General features: G+C 41.2%; 3 protein-coding genes across 4 annotated transcripts; all 3 read left to right on the top strand.

The window, feature by feature from the left end:
- Positions 1-1,970: 1,970 nt before the first annotated feature.
- rskrb (ribosomal protein S6 kinase related b) lies at positions 1,971-7,361 on the top strand. Of its 2 annotated transcripts, XM_034201125.1 has the most exons (11): positions 1,971-2,056; positions 2,160-2,243; positions 2,461-2,529; positions 4,058-4,165; positions 4,600-4,640; positions 4,804-4,831; positions 5,045-5,134; positions 5,288-5,376; positions 5,613-5,723; positions 6,151-6,264; positions 6,373-7,361. In XM_034201125.1, the coding sequence occupies exons 4-11, from the start codon at positions 4,102-4,104 to the stop codon at positions 6,607-6,609; spliced, it is 774 nt and encodes a 257-aa protein (XP_034057016.1). In that variant the 5' UTR covers positions 1,971-2,056; positions 2,160-2,243; positions 2,461-2,529; positions 4,058-4,101; the 3' UTR covers positions 6,610-7,361. The 2 variants fall into 2 exon arrangements, with proteins under 2 accessions (XP_034057016.1, XP_034057020.1); XM_034201129.1 differs by lacking the exons at positions 1,971-2,056; positions 2,160-2,243; positions 2,461-2,529 and having other exon boundaries at positions 2,577-4,165.
- A 941-nt stretch (positions 7,362-8,302) lies between these two features.
- On the top strand, positions 8,303-19,365 carry aldocb (aldolase C, fructose-bisphosphate, b). Its single transcript, XM_034200131.1, has 9 exons — positions 8,303-8,437; positions 13,801-13,917; positions 14,337-14,548; positions 15,685-15,739; positions 15,826-15,986; positions 16,130-16,213; positions 16,337-16,511; positions 17,966-18,165; positions 18,252-19,365. The coding sequence occupies exons 2-9, from the start codon at positions 13,806-13,808 to the stop codon at positions 18,342-18,344; spliced, it is 1,092 nt and encodes a 363-aa protein (XP_034056022.1). The 5' UTR covers positions 8,303-8,437; positions 13,801-13,805; the 3' UTR covers positions 18,345-19,365.
- A 1,390-nt stretch (positions 19,366-20,755) lies between these two features.
- sdhaf4 (succinate dehydrogenase complex assembly factor 4) lies at positions 20,756-21,372 on the top strand. The gene has a single exon (XM_034200142.1). It carries the CDS (start codon positions 20,907-20,909, stop codon positions 21,186-21,188), a length of 282 nt encoding a protein of 93 aa, XP_034056033.1. The 5' UTR covers positions 20,756-20,906; the 3' UTR covers positions 21,189-21,372.
- The last annotated feature ends 462 nt before the right edge of the window (positions 21,373-21,834 follow it).

Genomic DNA, 21,834 nt, shown 5'->3' with positions numbered 1-21,834 from the left:
TTACAGCAGCAGAGGGAGCTGAACTCACCAGGTCGCAGTCTCATTGGATGGCAGAGATGTGGGCGGATTTGCGATTACGGTGCCCCTACAGAGGATTACCTTGTTATGTCGCCATATCTATCACATTGTACACCGGCAGCGAGTTTACCTGCTGAAACGTGATAAAGAGTATATTTGTCTGTTTTTTTTAAAGCTGAAACTGTTGTGCACGAAACTGTTTAATGGCTACGATGGAGGAGCGCAGCAAAATGTGAGGTGTCCGGACGAGTTTTGCAGTGCTGATGTCCTGTCACAGTGATGGGGGCCGACAGCAGTAAAAACAGGAAGGTGAGTAAGGCTGGTTACCATTGCTCAGGTGTGACGCACGTGCTGGGTTTCCCTGTTTCCATGGTTATGATTTGGTTCCCAACATCACGAGGCAGCAACGACGGTGACAGACCCGGATGGGGGGGTTTCAGCAGTAAACAGAAATAACGTTATACAGTTGTGTAGTTTATTGAAAATATGTTTATATTATACTCGATGTTATCTCCTAAAATCGTCATTGTTGTCTTTAAATGTCCCTATAATATTTACGCTTTTACTTAGAAGGAAACATGTTCACACTTCCGGACATGTGAAATCTATATATTGGCAATTAAACGCCTTGTAATAACACACAACATTCTATTCTTTCTAACCCTAAAACTGCCCCGCCAGATGTCTCGCGTGCGGATTTTGCACTGACAGTTATTTCTGCTGAGTGACTTTATATATTTGTCCCTTCATCTGGCTCTGATGATTATAACATCCTGCACGGTTGATTGCACACATCTTGCACCACCGAGCATCAGATATGTTGTGCAGCCCCTGCAGGGGCAGAGAGGGGGGAGGGAGGTTTGTGTGACCCAGTGACTGCAGATTGGGTCAATTTGTGTATCTTTTTCTCTTTTTAAATCACACGAGAGACAATCCCCAATCTTGTCGTGTTTGTTTGTTTGGGATAGCATAGGCCTACAAGTATTTATTTATTAACATACTTGTTCAAAACTACAATATATGTTTATTATAGAGGTGTGTGTGTGTGTGTGTGTGTGTGTGTGTGTGTGTGTGTGTGTGTGTGTGTGTGTGTGTGTGTGTGTGCGTGTGTGTGATTACTATACATTTAAAATCAGGTGGTGCACTTGAATTAAACCTATTTTTCCAATCTCAGGTTAAATATTTCATAGAAAGAAAAAAATGAAACACACAAATGAATAAACAAAGCATTTATAAGATTATCAGTGTATATCAATTACTTTATTTTAGCAATGTAATGCAAAATACCTGTTATTTTAGTAAACAAACCAGATTTGCCCTACATAGACTCTTCTAGCACTATTTCTATTTTATTTGTATTAACTTGCACTATTTGTATGTGCACACTAACATTTCTCTGTGTTATTATTACATAAATCCCATACAGTACAGACTACAGTAGGTATCGTAAGCGTATTGTCTCTTCCGGGTGTTGTCACTCGGCGAGGCACCCGCTGAGAAAAAAATCTTGTTATTGGTTTTCAAAGATTCAAAGGTTTTAATGTCATATGCACATAAGCTACAGTGTAGAAATGGCAATGACAATATTATCACCCGAGCTCCTCCAACGGTGCAACATGTATAATCAAATAAAAATAAAAAAATAGTGCAAGAAGTCTATCTAGGAGTCAGGCGTTGAGCTGCATTCAACAGCATTACCCACATAATGCTTCTTGGTGCATCTTTTTTCCCCTTGTCCCTTCTCCAGAAGCCCGCTGAAGGGAAGGAGGATGAAGACTTCTCCTCTGGCTGGCGGTGCTTCCTCTCCAACATGGGGCTGTCCATCCCAGCAGGCATCTGTCGCCTGGCCCAACCTGCCCTGCGTCTGGGTCAGGGACGAATGCTCCAAGGCAAGGACCCCGACATCCCCGATCACGTGCTGAGGCTGGCGGGAGTCGGCCCGGGGAAGCTGAGAGCAGAGTGGAGCCTGCCGGGGTTCATTATCATGTTCCTGCCCGAATTCCCCCATAGAAATGTGCCTGGGCACGAACACTTCCAGGTAGATCTCAATTCCAACATATACACCTGCAATGTGTAAGGCTGGATATGATTGGATAGTGTCTGTATCTCTCTGACTCTGTCACGGTGTGTTACTCCACCAGGTGATGAGTTACATTGCCAAAGGCTCGTTTGGGCCCATTCTGAAAGTGAAGGACAAAGCTAAGCAGAAAACCTATGCTGTCAAAGTGAGTCTGCTGCCTGAATGTCACATTTTAATTGTGTTTATTCACCAACGCCACAAATACACTGCCAGTTTAATAATTCATGAAAACATTGTATACTACTTGCAAATAAGTTAAAGTTGAAAAGTCCGACAGTATGACATACTGTACATGTAGGTTGGTTCTGACTTAAAGCTGCTGAGTATTCTTATCTCATGTCAGTATTTTTGTCGTCCAACAGGTTATACCCAAATCAGAGATTCTAAGACTCGGGGTGTTGGAGCAGTCAAAAGAAGAGGTTATTGTTCAGGTGGGTAATATGAAAAGACCCTGAGAGTCACTGTGAATTGGTACATCTTGAACATGCCAATTTTAAGTCTATGAATTTCATCAATAATACTCAAAGTTACTGAAGTTTTAAGCTTAATCATATCTTGGAAAACAAGTTCATTAGTCAGTCAGTTAGTCAGTTAGTATTTATTTATTCATTTAAAATGGGACAATGCACATTAATTAACATAAGCACTTGAGTCCATTATGTAAACGTATCAGATTTAGCCATTGAGGCTCATTTACATCGGCACTCTCTGGCAGGTTGATGGCATTAAAAGGACTTTCATACAAGAGCACATGAACACATTTAAAACACATAAGCACAATTGAAACACAATAACAGAGCATATTAAATATCTGTCCAATGAAAAGCACATTAAAACAAACCCATAAACACACAAAAGTACATACGCGCAGATTAAAGCTAATAGGCACTGACAACTAAAATAAAAGGACTTAACCCCTACCACAGTTTATGAAAGCATGTTTGATTGACCTGTAACCACTGTTTTACAGATTGACATACTGAGTGTATTAGTTTATAATCCAGTGAATGGCCCACTCTTTGTTCACTGGCCCTCTTTGAGATTTTCACGTTGATCTTGGAACTTTGCCCGCAGCGTCAGGTTCGCCACCCATTTGTCCATGACCTGCAGGACTGCTGGCAGACTCAGCGCCACCTCTACATTAGTGAGTCAGCAAAAGACCACTGACCCAATCCAACCCAGATCCACTATCCCAAAACCCCTCACTCTGCCTTTTCCTCTCCTCAACACTGGTAGTCGTGTCCAGAATCCACCCAAAATACCAGACCAAACAGCGAGAACAATACAACCAAAATAAAAAAGATAAAATGAAGTCTTCTTCTTCTGGTTGTTTTGCTTTGAGACTTGAATCCCTACAATCCCAATCTGCTACTGTCTGTGCGTCCTATATCTGCTTTGCCTCCTTTTTCCTCTCTTCAGGAGCCTTTACCCTTTTTTAGCAAATCAGCCACTGACCCAGAACGTGTGTTACCCTCTTCCCTGTGAGAAAAAGGGAGCAAAGTTAGCGCGGGAACCAGATGTTGAACACTGCATCTCAACACGTGCACGCGCAGGAGAGGGCACTTGCTCGAATAGGGAACCATGCTGAATTACTAAGCCATATACCTGTAGGGCTTGTGAGCAAGTTAAGACTGTATAAAGCCATCCTTCTGTATTAAAGAGGGTGGCTTCTTGAGGCTAGATTACTATCTCAAGGGATGTTCAATTATTCCAAACACGCACTTGTTCACTATTTACCCCACTTTTAGAAACTGTGTGCTTGGCAGACTTACTTTAGTGAGTCACCTTTTTAATTTGTTTTGGAAAATAGTTTTATACTCTCCTCACTTCTAGATCACGTTCCTCTATTCTTTTACTTCCACCAGTGTGTGTTCCACATCCCGCTGACCGTCACTACCCGTCCGTCACACCTCTCATTGCATGTCAAAGCATGTTTTAACGCTGTCTCTTCCCCCGCAGTGTGCGACTACTGCAGCACAGGAGACCTGTACACCTACTGGCAGATGATTGGTCAGTTCTCAGAGGACACAGTGCGAGTGTTTGCAGCCGAGTTGGGATGTGCACTCGGTGAGCATGCTCTAATATTTTTGACATGTAACACCTCAAGCTGTTTCCTTAAAATATTAAAATAGTTAGATCGGAAGGGAGGCTGTGGCTCAGTGGTTAGTGTGCTGGACCTCGAATCAGGGCAAGTTCGAGTCCCACTGCAGTCAGCATGTCGTTGTGTCCCTGTGTCACCCCAAATTGCTCCTGTGGGGATTGTCCACAGTATTGAGTATGTAAGTTGCTTTGGATAAAAGCGTCTAACAGATGACATGTAATGTAATGACTATTGGAAAGTTTCCCTAGTTAAAGCTATTTAATGTAAGTAAATATAAAAATAGCATTTATCTGTGGTAGGATCCCCCAGAGCAACAAAGCAGTGGGTTTTAAATATGCCATTGGGATATAGTAGTCTAGTTGAGTTTATATTTGTGTTGTTCTTTTCTGGTTTTATGCAGGCTTTCTGCACGACTTTGGGATCATTCACAGAGATTTGAAGGTAAGAGAGAGAGGTTAATCATACGTTTTGGACCCAAATAAAAGACCTTTAATGTACTGGAAAATCTGCTACAAAATTACTATTGTTTATATACAGTAGTTGAATACATTGGTGAATATGAATGTGTGTTCAATTCATTCTTTTTGACGACTTCTTTTGGTAGATGGAGAATATCCTGTTGACAGACAATGGTGAGTAAACACCAGCAGAGAGCAGCATAACTCCTGACTGCAGGAGAACCTTCCAGAACAAGGAACATCTGTCAGTCTATCATGTAATGCCCTTGTATCCCTGTATATTCTAAGGAGATCTGGTTAGGATGGGAAATATTTAGAACATTACTACACCAGTAACTCATATAAAATGTCATGTCACATGCACATCATGCAAATGGTCTGTTCTAGGACACATCCGCTTAGCTGACTTTGGGTTGTCCCGTCGCCTGGAGGGAGGAGGAAGAGCTTTTACTATTTGTGGAACCATCCAATACATGGGTGAGAAACACTCTAAACACTGAGGATATATTCACAGACTAAGCATTTGGTCATTATTTTAATCTTGTATACTAGGTTGTGAATATAAAGGTTATGTACAAATATATAGTAGCCTACATCCGGTGTTTTGAGCACGCTCTGTCTGCTCTGCAGCCCCAGAGGTGCTCAGTGGCGGACCCTACAACCACGCAGCTGATTGGTGGTCGCTGGGAATCCTGCTGTTCTCATTGGTTACTGGGAAGGTAAGATCTTGTTGCCGGTAGAATTGGCATGTCTTGCATGATAAGCAGATATTTTTCACAATGAATGAGAGATTGAATTTTGCTTTAAATGATTTTGGTGTAAAATATAGTTGTTTATAATATTAAATCAAATGATATAAATGTAGAGGGCCCCAAATGTTTGAATGTTTTCTTAAATCTAGTCATTGAAAGTATGGTTAAAGTCTGACCTTCTGAACATGTCCATCCCTCCTCAGTTCCCCATGCCTCCAGAACCAGACCACTACAGTATGCTGAGGAAAGTGAGGTGGTTCCCCTACGAAATGCCCCTCAGCCTCAGCTCTCCGATGGCCTTGCTGTTAACAGAGGTAATTACACAAAGTCTAAACATATTGCAACAAAACATTAAAATACACATTTAAGATGATTTGACTACATGTTCCAGAATCGAGGGGGGTTGCTGTGTGTTCATCTTAATTTATACTTCCATAGAAATTCAAATTATTATTATGTACTTTTATGTAATTTTTTTCTGTAGTTTATGTGTACTTTTTGAAATAAGTTCAATAAACAGAGGTCAGTGGGTGTTTTGCTTCTGTGTGACTATTTTGTATGATATGATATTATAAATGCATATCACATATACATCTGAATGTTTTGTTTTTACAAAGTATTTTAAAAAAGTAGTTCAAAATGCTACTACTAGCAAGTTTCCTTACACGGCCAGTATCTACTAACTGCTTAGCCTGGCTAGTTTGATGTCATACCATGACCTACAAATGTTTCTCTGTCCAGCTTTTGTGTAAAACTCCCTGCCGCCGCCTAAGGACCCTTGATCGTTTTAAACGTCAAACCTTCTTCCGTGGAACATCTTTTGACCTCGCCCTGCTGCAACGCCAGCCTGTGGAGGTAACTGAGACTGTCTGGGATCACTTTGGCTGCTCAAACATGAGTCAGATTGTTGAGGAAATGTTCAAGATGAAAAGTGAAGTGAGTGGTTTTCTCATCTCTTTCCAGGTGATTCTGGAGCTGAGAGAAAGGCCAGACCGACCTGCCAAAGCTCGCCGAGGCCTAACTTTGTCCCTGCAGCCGCTCAAAGGCTTCGACTACGACTCGTTTCTCAGCCCGCCCGCCACACCGGACACACACCTGGATGCTGACACACAAACCCACTCAGCTGTACCCCTCCCCGGCCCGGCATCCCCACTGCAATGTGCTCAGGAAAAAGTCCCACGCAGGGAAGTGTTTGTGTGACGGACATTAAGTTAACTGTATGGTTGCCTAAACACTAAAATTAGAGGCCTATATGTCCGTATAATTTCTGCACACTTATTCACCCTTACACGCAGGTGTGGTGCGCCTTGTAAAATGTCTTAAAAATAATGTATTTGTATTTAATTCGACCTTTAGTGTAGAAAGGAATGATTAATCTGATTAACATTTTTTTTAAAAACACTTTCCCCCTTGTACAAGAGAGTCTTACGTTGTTTTTGGGGGTTTTTACTTGTTTTGCCTTTCTCCAATGACCACCTTTTCAAGCCTAATGCATTTGCTCAACAGTTGTGCAAGAAAGACTGCGCTGTTTTTTCAGTTTTCATGTGACTCATCATGGTTTGAATAGTTTACTACCTGTGACTCAGGGTTGCACCCGGAGGTTTCCCATGTCAGCCTTGATTTTGACACCTAGCTTACTTCCAGTTAACATTTTGACAGAATCAACCTTTTCTATTATCTTAGGCTGCTGTAACCCTACCCTTTGACCACCCCTTTATGCACTTACCTGATCATATTGTATTATGATTTTGTAAATAATGCCCTGAAGTGTAACGAGAATACCTGACATGTGATCCTGAGCTTGCTTTTTTTGTCACCAAAAAAATGCTTATTTATACATCCTCTTTATAAAGTTTATATGACTATTTTGGAAGCTATTTGTTGTTATCTGTTATGTTACAATGTATTTTTGTAATGACCATATAGCACAGATGGAATATTAAACTCTTGCTGTACAGCGACCTGCGGATTTGGATTTGGTTTTGTCTGTATGAGATGGCTTGAAGAAACAGTCATTGCATCACTTTTCTTCAGTTACACCACACTGTTGCAGAAACATTGCATGTGTTTGGTTAAGAAAGGACATTTTGTCCAGCAGTGGACATGTACAATTGGTTTACTGTACTTAATTTCATTTTACAATGTATACTTTAGATATTTTTATTTATTTTTTGTCAATTTATTGAACATGTCAGAAACAAAACATACAACAATAATAATAATATATATATATTTCTTTTTTTACTCATACTAATAATTATAACAAAGTACAAACAAATAAAAATAAAAATAAATTCTCAAATAGTCTCTGTCATGTTCAACATGGGGCAAAAAGAAGCTTAAAAAACGTTTCTGGTCCTACCCCCTCTAGCGTACATTTTCCTTATAAATAAGATATTAGGTCATCGTCATCAGCGACATGTTTGTCTTGTTTTTTTCTCGAAACAATCAAAAAGAAATAACTTTTACAATTACAAGAAATAACAAATATGATTGTACAGGTCCTGCTCATAACCATTCAGGATTTGGCTTCTAAATAATAAGATAAGATAAGATAGTACTTTATTGATCCCAATTTGGGAAATGTTTGTGTTGCAACAGCATAAAAAGACATGGCATTATACAATACAAATTAAAAGACAAGAAATAAACAACAAAGTAGAAAATATACAGGTTGAATTTACAAATTAAAAATAACTACGTCTTAGAGGGTTATCGTTGGGATCATATGTGGTGTAGATGAAGGTTGAAAACATATAAGGAGCTTCTGATAGAGACACAAAGCTGTAGATTAGAAATGTGTTCCAGAGGTTTTCCACAAAGTTGCAGAATCATGCTGCATCCTTTCTCTGAGTGATGATACTCGGCGCATGCGCACAAACTATTCGGCGTCGCCCCATCACGTGACGCAATGATGTAAGCCCCGCCCCCGGCTCCAGGATTAAAGGGTCACGTTGCGCTGCAGCAGAAACCGAGACACTCTGCATCCTCCAACTCGCCTGATCTCTGTCCAGACAGCCATCAGCAGGTAAGAATACTCCTGATTCAATCCATAGGACATACTTCATCTGTTAGTGATCATGTATAGGTTACAATAACCATGATGGGGGTGCGATGCTGCTTTACGCTAACTTGTTCTTCCTAGCTAGTTAGCCACAAATGAATGATAAGTAAGTACCTGACAATGGTGTCGTATTTTTTTTAAAAGAACGCCATTATAGTTTCCTTTCTTGTCGAAAATGGTATTCAAAGTCTGGTATTTCCGCCCATCGTCCAAATACGCAACAGGAAGAGCGAAACAACGATGACCTTCAAGGATGAACTGAGACCCAGCCTGTTGCGTCTGCTCTGTGTAAATCATCTTTATGTGAAATATCTGAGTAAATAGTGATTTTGATCCGGATGGCAGCTGTGTGGTGTGTATCTGCTCCTCAGCACGTAGGCACCCTGTGATGTGGAGGAGGCGGGGCGGCATGAGGAAGAGTAGGCCGAAATATGTCTGATAGATTAAATACAATCATAAATTCAATTAAAATACTATATTTAGCTTTCCCTAGTAATGCTTTTGAACCATCAGACCTTGTGTTCTAAGGATAACATCAGAACATCACAGATTTTAAACCAGTTAATATCACTTTTAGTATAATGAGTTTATAGTTGGACAGTGAATATGTGGCGTTGTGCGATGGGATAATATGAAGGACATTTTTCTCTTTTTTCTGATATTTTTTTTACCATTCATATGTTATAATGTTTAATATGCATTCTAATCAATAATAAAGTAAATAATTAGTATATTCGAGCTCAACTAAAGCTTATTTTGGCTTTGGCTGTATTTTAACAATAATAAGCGATTTGGAGAAATAAAAATGGTTGTGTACCAAGTTTCAGAGTGACTCCCACTATAATATGCACATTTCCCCCAATGTCAATCTTTTTCTGACCTGCAATGCGTGTAACCTTGACGGCTGCCACAGGCTTTATTGTGCATGAGAAACAGTGGCTCTTCTAGCTCAGCTGGATCAAGGCCTGAGGGCAGAAACACCCCAAACACAAGAGCCTGCAGCTCCTCTGGGGACCACAATCAGCACTCGTCTGCATTCAACTTGCAATTCAGAGACGAAAAAAATGTATAAACCTCCAGATGGTGATAATGATACAGACTAGGCAACAGAACCTAGCACCAGAAATATATCCCATTTTTATCTTCGAACATTCGATTATTTCCGTATTCAAATGTCTATTACTATAATAAAAGCTATCAAGAACTGTTCAATGTGCCAGACCCTGTCCTCAGGCTTTATAAACTGGATGAATGATTCAAACATATCGTGTAGTTTTATGTTTGCAGCTATTCTTAAAAAAACAACCTGTTGCAGTGGATGATAAGATTATAGGAAGTGTTTAAAATGTAGGTTTGTGTTCTCTCGCTGCGTCCTGGGTTGGTTAGTGGGCCTCTGCAGCATCCATTCTACAAGAAAGGATGACTGGCTTTTTTAGTATGATTGAATCATCCTGTCTTTTCTAAGGTGAAGAGCTTAAAGTAGATGGAAGCAACAGATATGTCAGCTAAAAATGGGGTTCTAGTTAAACCTGTATGTAACACCATGTTAAACCTGATTCAGGTGTGCATTCAACTGAAGGTTATTAGTATGTTCTTCGACATGCAGCTCCGGGGGGTTCTGCACGACGCCACAGGAGAGGCAGTCGGCTGTTGTGTCTTCATGTCGCAGTGCAGAAATCATGCTTGTCTTCTTGAGGCCGACCACTGTGCAACAGGCTAGAATGAATATCACAGAGACGAGAGAGAAACAGCTTCATAATAATCCTGTCTCTTCTTTTACACATATCTCAATTGTTAACATTTGAATGGAAAGGATTCCAAATCACTTTTCTAGTATATACTGTTTTTTTTACAGTGAAGGCATTATTAAAGCTGTAGTTTTCAAATCATGCAGTGATGTCCTTCCCCAGAGGGTAACCCCTGCTCACCGTACGTCACTATCTTAAAGATAAACCTTATTGACCGTGGAAGTGTCACATTATCATCACAAGGCTGCTACTTTAAATCATGTCAGTGTGACATCTATGCAGCTGGGTGCATTTATTACTGATCGGAAGACAATTCTTATACTAGACATCAGTGTTTGTGCTGCTTGAGCAAGCAGAAACGAACATTGATTATTTCATGTTTAAGGTTTTGAAACTTCATAGAACAACTCGTATTATCACTTGGTTAACAGAGGTGGTACGCACTGCTTACTTATCTCATGTGGTTATTAATATCACATTACCCCTGAAGCTCAATAATCCTAATATTATATTTTTTCAAAGTGAAGAATTTCTTGTGCTGTTAGTAAAGATGTAGTTTATTCATAGGGGTTGGGGCGGCTTCACTATAAAACACTGCAGGAGACTAAAGGCCCTGACACCAAAGAACACGTCCCGACAGACCCGATGTGTCGCCTCACGTCTCTGCGTCTTGGCCAACAGTCGCACTGGAACACACCGCAAAGACTTCAGCCGACGGCCAAGTAGCACGTACACACTGCGCACGCGTGAGTGGCAATAACTCTCCTTACCAGCAGGTGGTGGTAGTGTGTATTCGTCATTCAAAAGAGGCAACCGGACAGACTGCCTGATATTATACAAATAGCGTGCGTTCCATTTTCACTCTCGTCCATCAGACTGTTTCACATAACGACTTATCGAAAACATGTTTAGTGCGGCACTGGAAAATGAAAAATAATAGCCGTATGCGTGCCTTCTTCACTTCCGTTTGGCTTCTCATGCACTCATTCGCTAAGCTGAACAGCCAATCAGAGTGATTTATTTTGTCGAAAAGACACGATGGTGCTGGACACCCCAATCTGAGTAGGGCGACAGGACGCTCATCGACGGCCAGACATCTATCGACGGCCGAAATCGGCTCGGTGTGTCCGGGCCTTAAGGACTAAAGTCATTATATTCTGTCAGCCAACACTGCATCAGTCAATAGAGGCTGGCATTAAATCAATACATCCTAACAGTTAGTGTTCCTCCATTTTGTCAAAGCTTCGCTGTCTCCAGCATGGAGCATATTGTAACAAAGTACAAGGACATACAGGATTTTAAATGCCTCATCAATTGTTCGTGTTTTTGAATGAGGCAATAAAGCTTCCGTTTCATTACCATCTGAAATTAAAGTGTATTGCGTGGTAAATAACTGACCAAATGAAGCACCACAAGATCACCAGTTTCATTAAAGGACCAAACTTGATTTCATTTAATTGGATTATCCCCTTTAGTTGCAGTGGTAGAGCCTGCAGCAGATGGAGCTTCAGGTTGTTTGTGTCAAAACAGGAACTGTTGCTCCTTATTCTGCGCTGTGACTATCAACAAAACCTGGCATTTAACGGTTTTGACAAATGGATGTCATGTTTTTTTTTTTTATTGTTAAAATGGCTGCCATGGTGAGTCATCTTTATGAATATTTATTCATTGGCTTGATTTCCCCCCAAATGGCAGAATGTCTTCCGAGGCAGAAAGGTGTAATGTATATAATGTAATAGTGTTGAAAGGTGTGTTGCCACCACCCCTGCTCCGGGCTGATCGTATATCAGAGACCGGTCACATGCACACAGCAGGGCTTTGTCCTTCAAGGTCGTCTTTTCAAGCAGGATAAACAATGTGTAATTGAAAACATGTTCAACGTCCCTTTTTAGCTTCTTATTTCGAAGCAGTTGGTAACGTTCCTTTGCGTTTGACTTGCATAACGTGGATATTTCACATCCCCTTTCCACTGCAATGTTTCCTCAGCAGAAACTGGATGTAATGTCAGTGTTAATGTATTGTTGAAGCATGCAGAGTTTCACAAAAGATAGCAGCTATTTGCTGAGCATGAGTTTTGTCTGGCTAACACAAGCAATCTGAAGTCCCACACGTCATGCTTTTCCCCTTGGGTTGGCCTTTAAACAGTGTAAATACTCTCTTTTCCTCCTCTGGAGAAATCTGTGTGACTTTATAGTCTAACTACGTCTAACGGTTTCCCTCAGGGCACAAATTATCCACTGCGGGCCTGGCCTCTTCAATTTCACCTGCGTGTAGAATTTAACTATTAGCAGTGAGCCACGCCGGACATTTGTTTGGTAACTGCACACCGTTTTCATTGAGAGGCCTGTGTGCTCTCTAAAGGATGTTATCTCATAGCTGTAAGCTGAGGATTAACACAGAGGATTTGGGAATGTCCTACTACTGAAAAATAGCCTCAGTTGGGAATCCAGCAGCCAGTTCATTGTTTAGCTTTGCAAAACCCTCCTATCAGGGTGTTTGATGTTACTTGCTGCAGTTGGGTAATCGAGTGTTCAGATATGTGTTCTTGCTGGTAATAAAGCACTGTTTGTCTATTATTTATCCTTGGTGGTATTTGTAACCAAAGGAGTATCCCCACCCACAATTAATGTATCTGATATGGTGCTGTACTTGAGATGTCGAGCAGATCTACAATCAGTGACGCTGTTAGCTGGGAGCGGCTTGCCATACGGTGCAGACACCAGAGGGAGAAGTCACAGCTTGTTCCATGGCACCGTACCATTAGTGGGTTAGTGATGCATTTTAGGGAATGGTTGAAAGTTGGATTTTACAAATACCATACCTGTTCCATCTTGCCCAGTGGATGTCCCTTTGTCTCAGAAAGCATCAGCATGCCGCAGTGAGCACAGCAGGGGGTTCGAATGTAACCAAGTCATGTATTAATCAGGGAAATAAAAGACGGGGAAAAAGAAAGATTTGTTGACAAAAGGAGAAGACGGAGTGTTGCTGAGGAGGGGAACGAGCCGTGCAGCATCAAGGCCATAATGAGGACTGGCAGCAGAGTGTATAGGAGCAGGGTTACATAATAGCTCCCTCTATGTGCGTCGGGAGGGGAGGGCTTACGCAACAGCTTATTTACGGCAGAGTGAAGAAGGGAATAGGGAACAAAATGATCTGGTTTACACGAGGGGTGTACGTGCACATTAGCCCATGGTGACAGCACTGCTGCAGTCACCAGTAAGGCCAGCTAACATATTAAAGAGGAATTCTTCACCTCCAGATGGTGAATGCATTTCTGTCTATTTATATCCAGCTCTATGTTTTCTCATGAAAAACATGTTCTGCTCACGCCATTTGATTTGTCACTTGAATACACACGCTGGGTCCTTGGCTTTAATGACTCAACGCGCCATCTTGTAGGATTTTGTCCCTTTCCAGCATCCTCCTGCCCTATATGAGAAGAGCGTAGTTATGCAGCGAGGTAGCCATGTTGTGTGACACAATGGAGTCACAATAGAAAATGGGGCCACTGCTTGGCTGTCATCCAGGTCGACGGCGTTGAACAATCTGACCTCCTCAGGGCTTTCTTTTCTCTTTCAGCAACCATGACTCACCAGTATCCCGCACTGACTACTGAGCAGAAGAAAGAGCTGCAGGAAATCGCTGAGAGGATTACAGCCCCAGGAAAAGGCATCCTCGCAGCCGATGAATCCACCGGTATGCACTTGTGTACAAAGTCATAACATCACTGATATCTTTCCTATAAAGTTCTAAATGCTAAAGTAGCTATAACAGTCATTTCAATATCTTTGGGAGGATGCAAGATTGTCCATCTTGCACTAATGTACATTTCCCAAAGATATTGAAGTGACTGTTTTGTATATATTGATTGTTGTGCTTTTAATGTCTTAATGTGGTCATATGTATAAATGTGTTTCGTTTGTGTATAGGATATACATATGTTTATATATATATTTGTGTATTCTGGATTGTGGGAAACGGTTTGTCTGTACACAAACTGAAAGATTGACAATAAAGTTGACTTTCACTTTGACAATATGATGGATGGATAGATGCTGTCATTAAGTCTGTTTTGATTGGAGTCTTGACTGAGCAGCTTTGTGTTGACTACACAGGCAGCATGGGGAAGCGTTTGAACCCCATTGGGGTTGAGAACACAGAGGAGAACAGGCGTCGCTACCGCCAGCTGCTCTTCACAGCCGACCAGCGCATCGACAGCTGTATCGGAGGGGTCATCTTCTTCCATGAAACCCTTTACCAGAACACAGACGACGGCACTAACTTCTCCAAGCTCATCAAGGACCGTGGCATTGTTGTCGGCATCAAGGTACACACTGCTCACTGTAGGAGTGAAACCTAAAGCCTCCAGAATAGATCCCTTGAGTCTAGAAATAGTGGGTTTCATCTCTGTCTCCTAAAATATAATCACATGGGCCTTATTTGTTTGATGTTAGCTTTGCCTCTGATTGTCCCCAAAGCCATATCGGCTATGTTATATTACAGTCTAATAGTTCAGTTGAGCAGGCAAAAACACATCATGTGTTGACTGTTAAAGCTAAAAAGGTTACTACAAGTCTGTTACAATTAGGGTTGCAAAATTCCGGGAATTTTCAAAGATGGAAACTTTCCATGGGAATTTATGGGAATAAACTGGGAATGTTCTAAATTGAAGGTTGGCTCTTCATAGGGAACTTAAATATAGTTGGGGAAAGTATATTTTAGCATAATCTTGACTAAAACAAACAGATGCCATTGCCACAGCACACTGCTTACTGCATGGCTATTGAGACCACACATACAGGCACTGTGCATTCCTCCATCACATGCACAGATGAGTAATATTTAACTCAACATTCCTGTTTTCATTCGGCAATGAAACAAATAATTGTTCAATAAAATAATTAAAACTTGTTCTGTTCTACTTTTTTTTAAAAATTAAAAAAAATCTGTTAATGTCATGTTTTTTGTTTAATTTTGCATCGAATATATCCAAAATTCCCAACTTAACTTCCCATGGAAAATGTCCGGAAATGTTCCGCCCCTTTGTAACCCTAGTTACAATACACACACACACTTGTTGTCAGTTTGTTTGGACACAAACAGACCCACACATAACAGTAGGTCAGCTTGTGAGGAGAAACTGGGAACGTTCAAAACATACATTCAGGGAAGTTGGTTTTATTTGTGAAAAATAGTGAAATTCATAGGATTTTGCATCAGAATCTCTACATTAAATATAAAGCAAAGATTGGTGATATTGAACTTTATTTAATTATTAGTGTGACATCACATCTAAAACATTATATAAAATATTGTATTGCTTCCTTTTTGCAGTTACAATTTCTGTTCTCTGGACCCTTTTTAATTGTTCTGTTGTTTCTTTAGTGCTAGCTATGTGTTAATAATTTAGAATTTTTCTATAAATTAGACTTAAATGTGACACACAAATAAATGTGCCTGCAGGTGGACAAAGGTGTCGTGCCCCTCGCTGGAACAGATGGCGAGACCACCACACAGGGTAGGATAAATAAAAAACACACTCTCAGAAACAGTAGAACCCCCCTTGGTTCCTGACGATGGCTCTGTGCATGTGTTGCGCTGCAGGTCTGGATGGGCTCTCTGAGCGCTGTGCGCAGTACAAGAAGGACGGTGCAGACTTCGCTAAATGGCGCAGCGTGCTGAAGATCAGCGAGAACACACCCTCTGAGCTGGCCATCATGGAGAACGCTAATGTTCTGGCACGATATGCCAGCATCTGCCAGCAGGTCGGTGTGAGATTAGTCAGGCTTTTAAAAATATTATTTGCGATCAAATGTGGTATTTGAGGACCCTATTGGCCATTCAAACCAATTCTTAGTGTATCTGAATATGAATTTGCCCTAACTTTATACTTTTGAATGTCTTGTAGAATGGCATTGTTCCTATTGTGGAGCCCGAGATCCTTCCTGACGGAGAACATGACCTGAAGCGCTGCCAGTACGTCAGTGAGAAGGTGAATTGAGTGACTTTATAAAACACAAAACAGTGAATACGGCCCGTAAAGATGTCCCCACACGTTCGTAACAATGCTCTCTCAGTCCTTTGACCAACATCTCGTCTCTCTGCCGCTGCTCAGGTCCTGGCTGCAGTGTACAAGGCTCTGTCAGACCACCATGTGTACCTGGAGGGGACCCTGCTGAAACCCAACATGGTGACACCTGGACACTCCTGCCCCACCAAGGTCAGCCACGAGGAAATCGCCATGGCAACCGTCACCGCCCTGCGCCGCACCGTGCCCCCTGCAGTCACAGGTCAGAGACCAGATCGATTTAGGAAATTAAAGTTAACAATATTTAATGTGAATAAACGTTATCTTCTTAACAATGTTACAAAGTGCTTTAAACAAAGATAAAATGGTAAATTGAATTAGAAATGAAGATTAATTCATTAAAATAGCATAAATCAGGGAAAGTGTTAATGGGATAAATTGTCTGGGATCTGTAGATACAGTATTTAAGAGATGTGTGCATGTTTTAATTCTTGGTCAAATCTTCATTACGTGATCTTTTTAATTAGAGAATGATGAACATATGTATATTAAATATATATACTGTAATTACACTTGCTGCTATAGTTAGACCCTCCAGAAAAACGTGGGCAAAAATCCTTGATTATGCGGGCTAAAATCCTTTATGCGATCAAACATGCAGAGTTTTATGTGATTTTATGCGGTGAAATTGCGGGAAGTTGCGAAATATGCGGGGAAAATAAATATTGGGATGTTTTATTTATTTATTCTCTCTCACACACAACCTGCCACTAACGTTAAACCCCTTTACCATTCAATTAAACACATTCAATGTTTATTTATTGTAAAAGCAATTGGGCTATTTTAATCACACTCACTCTCACACACACACACACACACACACACACACACACTTCTCCGCCTCATTCTGTTTTCATTTACTCGTTCGTTATCTGACCAGCTTCAATCTTGTAGGCTTCTCACCTCGTTTCTTGTAGCCCTCGAAAGGGTTTTGGAGGTTGATGCCTCGGTGAACGTGAGTTGTTTGGCTTTCTTGTCCGCAGCAGCAGAAAGCATGTTCGAATGTTTGAATTAATCAAAGTGGGTCGTCACCGTCGATGTTCTCTTATGCTCCAACACACAGTTGCACGGGGTGCAGAATAGTTTCCCCCCACTTTCATGCAAGACATCGGGGTACTGCTTTGCCCGGTCTTTAGCAGAAATGTTCGTCGGTAAATGAGATGGATTAGATTTTTTCATCTTGGTGAAGAGAAACTCTCGTGTGAGCTCCACACGTTCACTCTACGGTGTTGTTTACCTTCTGTGATGCGCGAGCTGATGACGAGATCATCAGCATCATCACTTCACGTCAAGACGAGTTAACTTTTTTTTCTTCTCAATTTTGTGTGGAAAAATGCGGGGATTATGCAGCCTTTTGATAAATATGCGTCTTTTTAAAAATCTGCGCCATTTTGCTGATTATGCGGTAAATTCTGCGATCGCAGAATCGCGTTTTTCTGGAGGGTCTATATAGTATCCATTATGTATTGTATAATTAATTTTATGGTACAATATTTCTGAAAAAACCCTTATGAAATGATACAACAGAAATCCCCACTCTGACATTCATGGCTCCTACAGTTTTATTCTTATGTCATGGTTAAAAGAATAAAACATTGTATGAAGCCAGATTTGAAAAAATAACGTGTATATTTGCTTGTTTCTGTATTTTCTTAGGAGTGACATTCTTATCAGGTGGCCAGTCCGAGGAAGATGCCAGCATCAACCTTAACGCCATCAACAACTGCCCCCTCGCCAAGCCCTGGGCTCTGACCTTCTCGTACGGCCGCGCCCTGCAGGCCTCCGCGCTGAACGCATGGAGAGGAGAGCTGAGCAAAGAGAACGCCGCCACCGAGGAGTTCATCAAGCGCGCCGAGGTCAGACACATCTTCGCAGAATATTAGAATGAAATAAAGTTTCTTCGTGCAAGATTGTTAATATATTCTTTTTGTCTCTTATTCAGGCTAACAGTCAGGCCGCTCTCGGCAAGTACCAGTCTTCTGGAAGTGGTACCGCCGCAGGAAAATCTCTCTACGTGGAAAATCACGCCTACTAAACACCCACCACATTCAACTGTGGCGTATAGTTATAGTCTTATATCTGCTCTGCTATTTCCCCTCACTCCTCCATAACTCACAGGCCTGTGCTGTCTACTGTACTTTAGAGTTGTTAAAGATTACATGATTAGTTATGTGTACTTAAAAACATAATGTGAAACTAACATACTAAAGGGAACAGGCTTGTTTCTTTTTCTATTTAACCAAACAAATCAAAACTGCTTTGAGACAATGTTGTGACTGAAAATGATTGTCATATGTGATCAGAAGTCAAATGTGAAAAATAGATCAAGATAATCAGTCAGTATTCAACTCATGCCTCTTCTTCCTGTCTCCACACCTGGTGCCGTCTCCCTTTCTCCCCCACATGGTAACTCTCAAGCCACTCCCAAGCTTGGAACTGTCTGTGTCGGTGTTTCGCTTCTGTCAAAATGCAGTACTAGCTCATCCCTTAAGCGCTATACTAACATCCACCGTGACAGTGGGACCAAGCGATCATTAGTGGCTTCAGTACATCCGTTAAGGCCCGAGAGGACGAGACAAACAGTGTGAAGATGTCGGCTTTTAAAGATTGAGTTGGCGTGACTGTCTAAAAGTGCAAAGTGCTTGTTGTTCGTTGAGAAAGCCGTAGCTCCAGCAGCGGTCAGTAGACCCTCGCCAGGATTCGTCCTAATCTTTCTGTTCTCACGCTTCTACTTACTACTAATTAGAGAAACATCTTGTGTGTCTATTCTCAGTATAACATTATCTTTTAATTACATAAATTAATCAATGTATTCAGTTGTGTGAAGGCGTCAATATTATGTGATGATTGTGTCATCTCCCCGCCCCCCCACTGATTCCCCCGGTCAGCCCCACAAGATGAGATGGCTACTGCTGAGATTATGTGGACCAATACGTGTGGTTGGCAGCGGGGGAAACAGTCACTGCTGTGTTGGGTTACCGTGATGTTTGTGATGTTAATATTGTTCTTGAAGCACTTGTGTTGAATAGTGGAGAAAAATAAAACTTTAAAAAATAGCAAAGCGTTGCCAGAATTTATTACTGCTATTCTTATGGTGTCCATAAATAACAAATGAATTATCTGTGGATGCATTTGTATTCTTCTTGTCACATCATTCATGCAATTGCCTCCTTGTATCACAATGTTTATCCAAATGCATTGTGCAGCCATTTTATTTACAGTTAGTTTAATATAGTTTTGAAAGAAATATTTAGATTGTTTATTTAAATAAAAGTAGGGTATTTTAGTAAAGTAGTTTTATATTGTGTATTAATTAGAAGATGAACCTTTATTATTTTTTTTCTTTACTCTGGTTTATATATTTTGTAAAAACACAGTTTTACACACAGTTCACAGATGGGTGCACACATGCATTGTAGAGAGGTGCCAGGGAGCAGTTTAGTTACCTGTTAACCTCTTAAATCATGCATTTTAAATGTACATACACTAATACAAAGCTGGTCAGAAATCTCACCTTTCAAACATATCTGGTTCGTTATTTGTATTGGATTGGATTGTAAGGAACATTGTTGCTCCTACACTTGTGAGACAAAGTGGACAAAATAAGCAAAACACTGCTCAATGTGATACAGACCAATACATCAAACAGAAATAGCCTCAAAATGTATGTGGTTTAAATTAGTATTTTTGTGGCCTCTTTTATCCATTTATCTATGTAGAGTTAAGTTATTGGAAGAAAACAAAGTGTCGGGAAAGTATGTACCTCAGGAATAATTATCACAATTACCTAAAAATATACACAGATGGTTCTAAGAACAAGGAAGAGTGTGTTGGAGTTGGAGATATATCCCAGACTTTAAAATATCGATCTCAAAAAGAGCGTCAGATCTATCAGTGTACACAGCAGAAATGCTGGCAGTAATAATAGGATTACAGTGGGTTGAAGAGGTCAGACCAGATAGGGTGGTGATATGCACAGATTCATTATCCATATTAAAAAGCGTAAAGTCAACAACTGTCAGAGAAAATATACTCATAGAACTTAACCATAGCTTGTTAAGACTTCACAGAGGCGGTATCAGTTCTGCTGGGTGCTTGCTCATGAGGGGGTAAAAGGGACCGAGTGTGCTGATAAATTAGCAAAAAGTGCATTACAAAAAGAAATAACATTAACATTCAACTTGGAAAAGGAGAAGGAAAAGCAGTAATTAAGAAAAAAAGGATGGAGGGGGGGGGGGTGCTAGTGGAGCCTTGCAGCGGCGAAACTGTGCCGCGCCTAATTGCTCCGCATAAGCAAATAGCTATAGGCCCCACGCAGTCTGCGTGATTTGCCTGTAGGGAGGGGCGGCCCCCTGGATACGTCCATGAGTTGAGTGATGGAATGACATGATTATATACACACACTCATGTACAGTAGGTGGCGGTATGCAACTAAAAGCTGTTTGCGATCCGCCATTAAAAAAGAGAAGAAGAAGACGTTTCGGGAAACCTTTGAGCCACCTCATACCTCATACGCAAGAGGGGGTGCTAGATCGTATACCTCCGAACATCACCGTTGTGTAAGTGTCCGAGCAGAAGAGAGTCCCCGTCCGCCGACATGCTGTCTCTCTTGCGGCTCTGCGCTCCAGCGAGGACTCCTGTGTGTGTTCTCACAGGATGTTCCCGTGCGGCCAGCGGATCGGTGAAGGACAAGCAGCCGCTGAAGAAAGCTAAAACCCCGCAGGGACGCCTGGACAGCCCCGAGGAGGAGAGCAGGGCTGCTCTGCAGAAGTTCCCTGATGATGTGAACCCTGTCACCAAGGAGAAGGGGGGCCCTCGAGGTCCGGAGCCCACACGTTACGGAGACTGGGAGAGAAAGGGTCGTTGTTATGACTTCTAGTTCAGTACTTATAAATGAGACATGTTACACCCTTCGTTATGCAGATGTGGAGCTATGTTGGAGTTTCAGATGAGAAGATCGAAGAAAAACTGACTTTGTGAGCATATCGAGGGAACAACCTTCAGCAGGCATCATGTGTGTGTGTCCTGAGTCAGCTAAAAGCAAATAAATATCCTGAAAATTAGTTGAATATGTGTTGCTGCGAAAGAGATAGGCTATGTTCATTCTCTAGGCTGAATGTTAAGATCGCCGAATCTACACCATCAGCTTTATTTAGAGGCTCTTGGTCCATTTTTTAAAAAGACATACAACACTCAAATATAAATTTAAAAAAAGGCAGTTATACCAATGTTTCCACAGAGGTGACCTATCGTGCAGCACTGAGACACGGATTTGAAAGCAGCATAATGACAGTTATGAGAAACTTTCAATCGACAGATGAATTTGTACATCAGATTTCTCAGCATGGAACGTGCATTACAAAACATTTCACTTGCACTGCACTACCTTGGTTTTTTGGCAAGACAGTAGTGACGGCCATCTTGGTGTTGGTGACGTGTGTTGTGCAAGACCAGAGATGTAGTTAATTGAGCGGTTTCACACCAAAACCAGTGTTACTTCACAGTTTTACGGCAAATTTAACGTG

The sequence above is a fragment of the Gymnodraco acuticeps genome, unplaced genomic scaffold (genome assembly GCF_902827175.1).
Source record: "Gymnodraco acuticeps unplaced genomic scaffold, fGymAcu1.1, whole genome shotgun sequence".
Classification (NCBI taxonomy): domain Eukaryota; kingdom Metazoa; phylum Chordata; class Actinopteri; order Perciformes; family Bathydraconidae; genus Gymnodraco; species Gymnodraco acuticeps.
The sequence above is the reverse complement of the archived record's forward strand: the minus strand, read 5'-3'. Positions and strand labels throughout refer to the sequence as shown.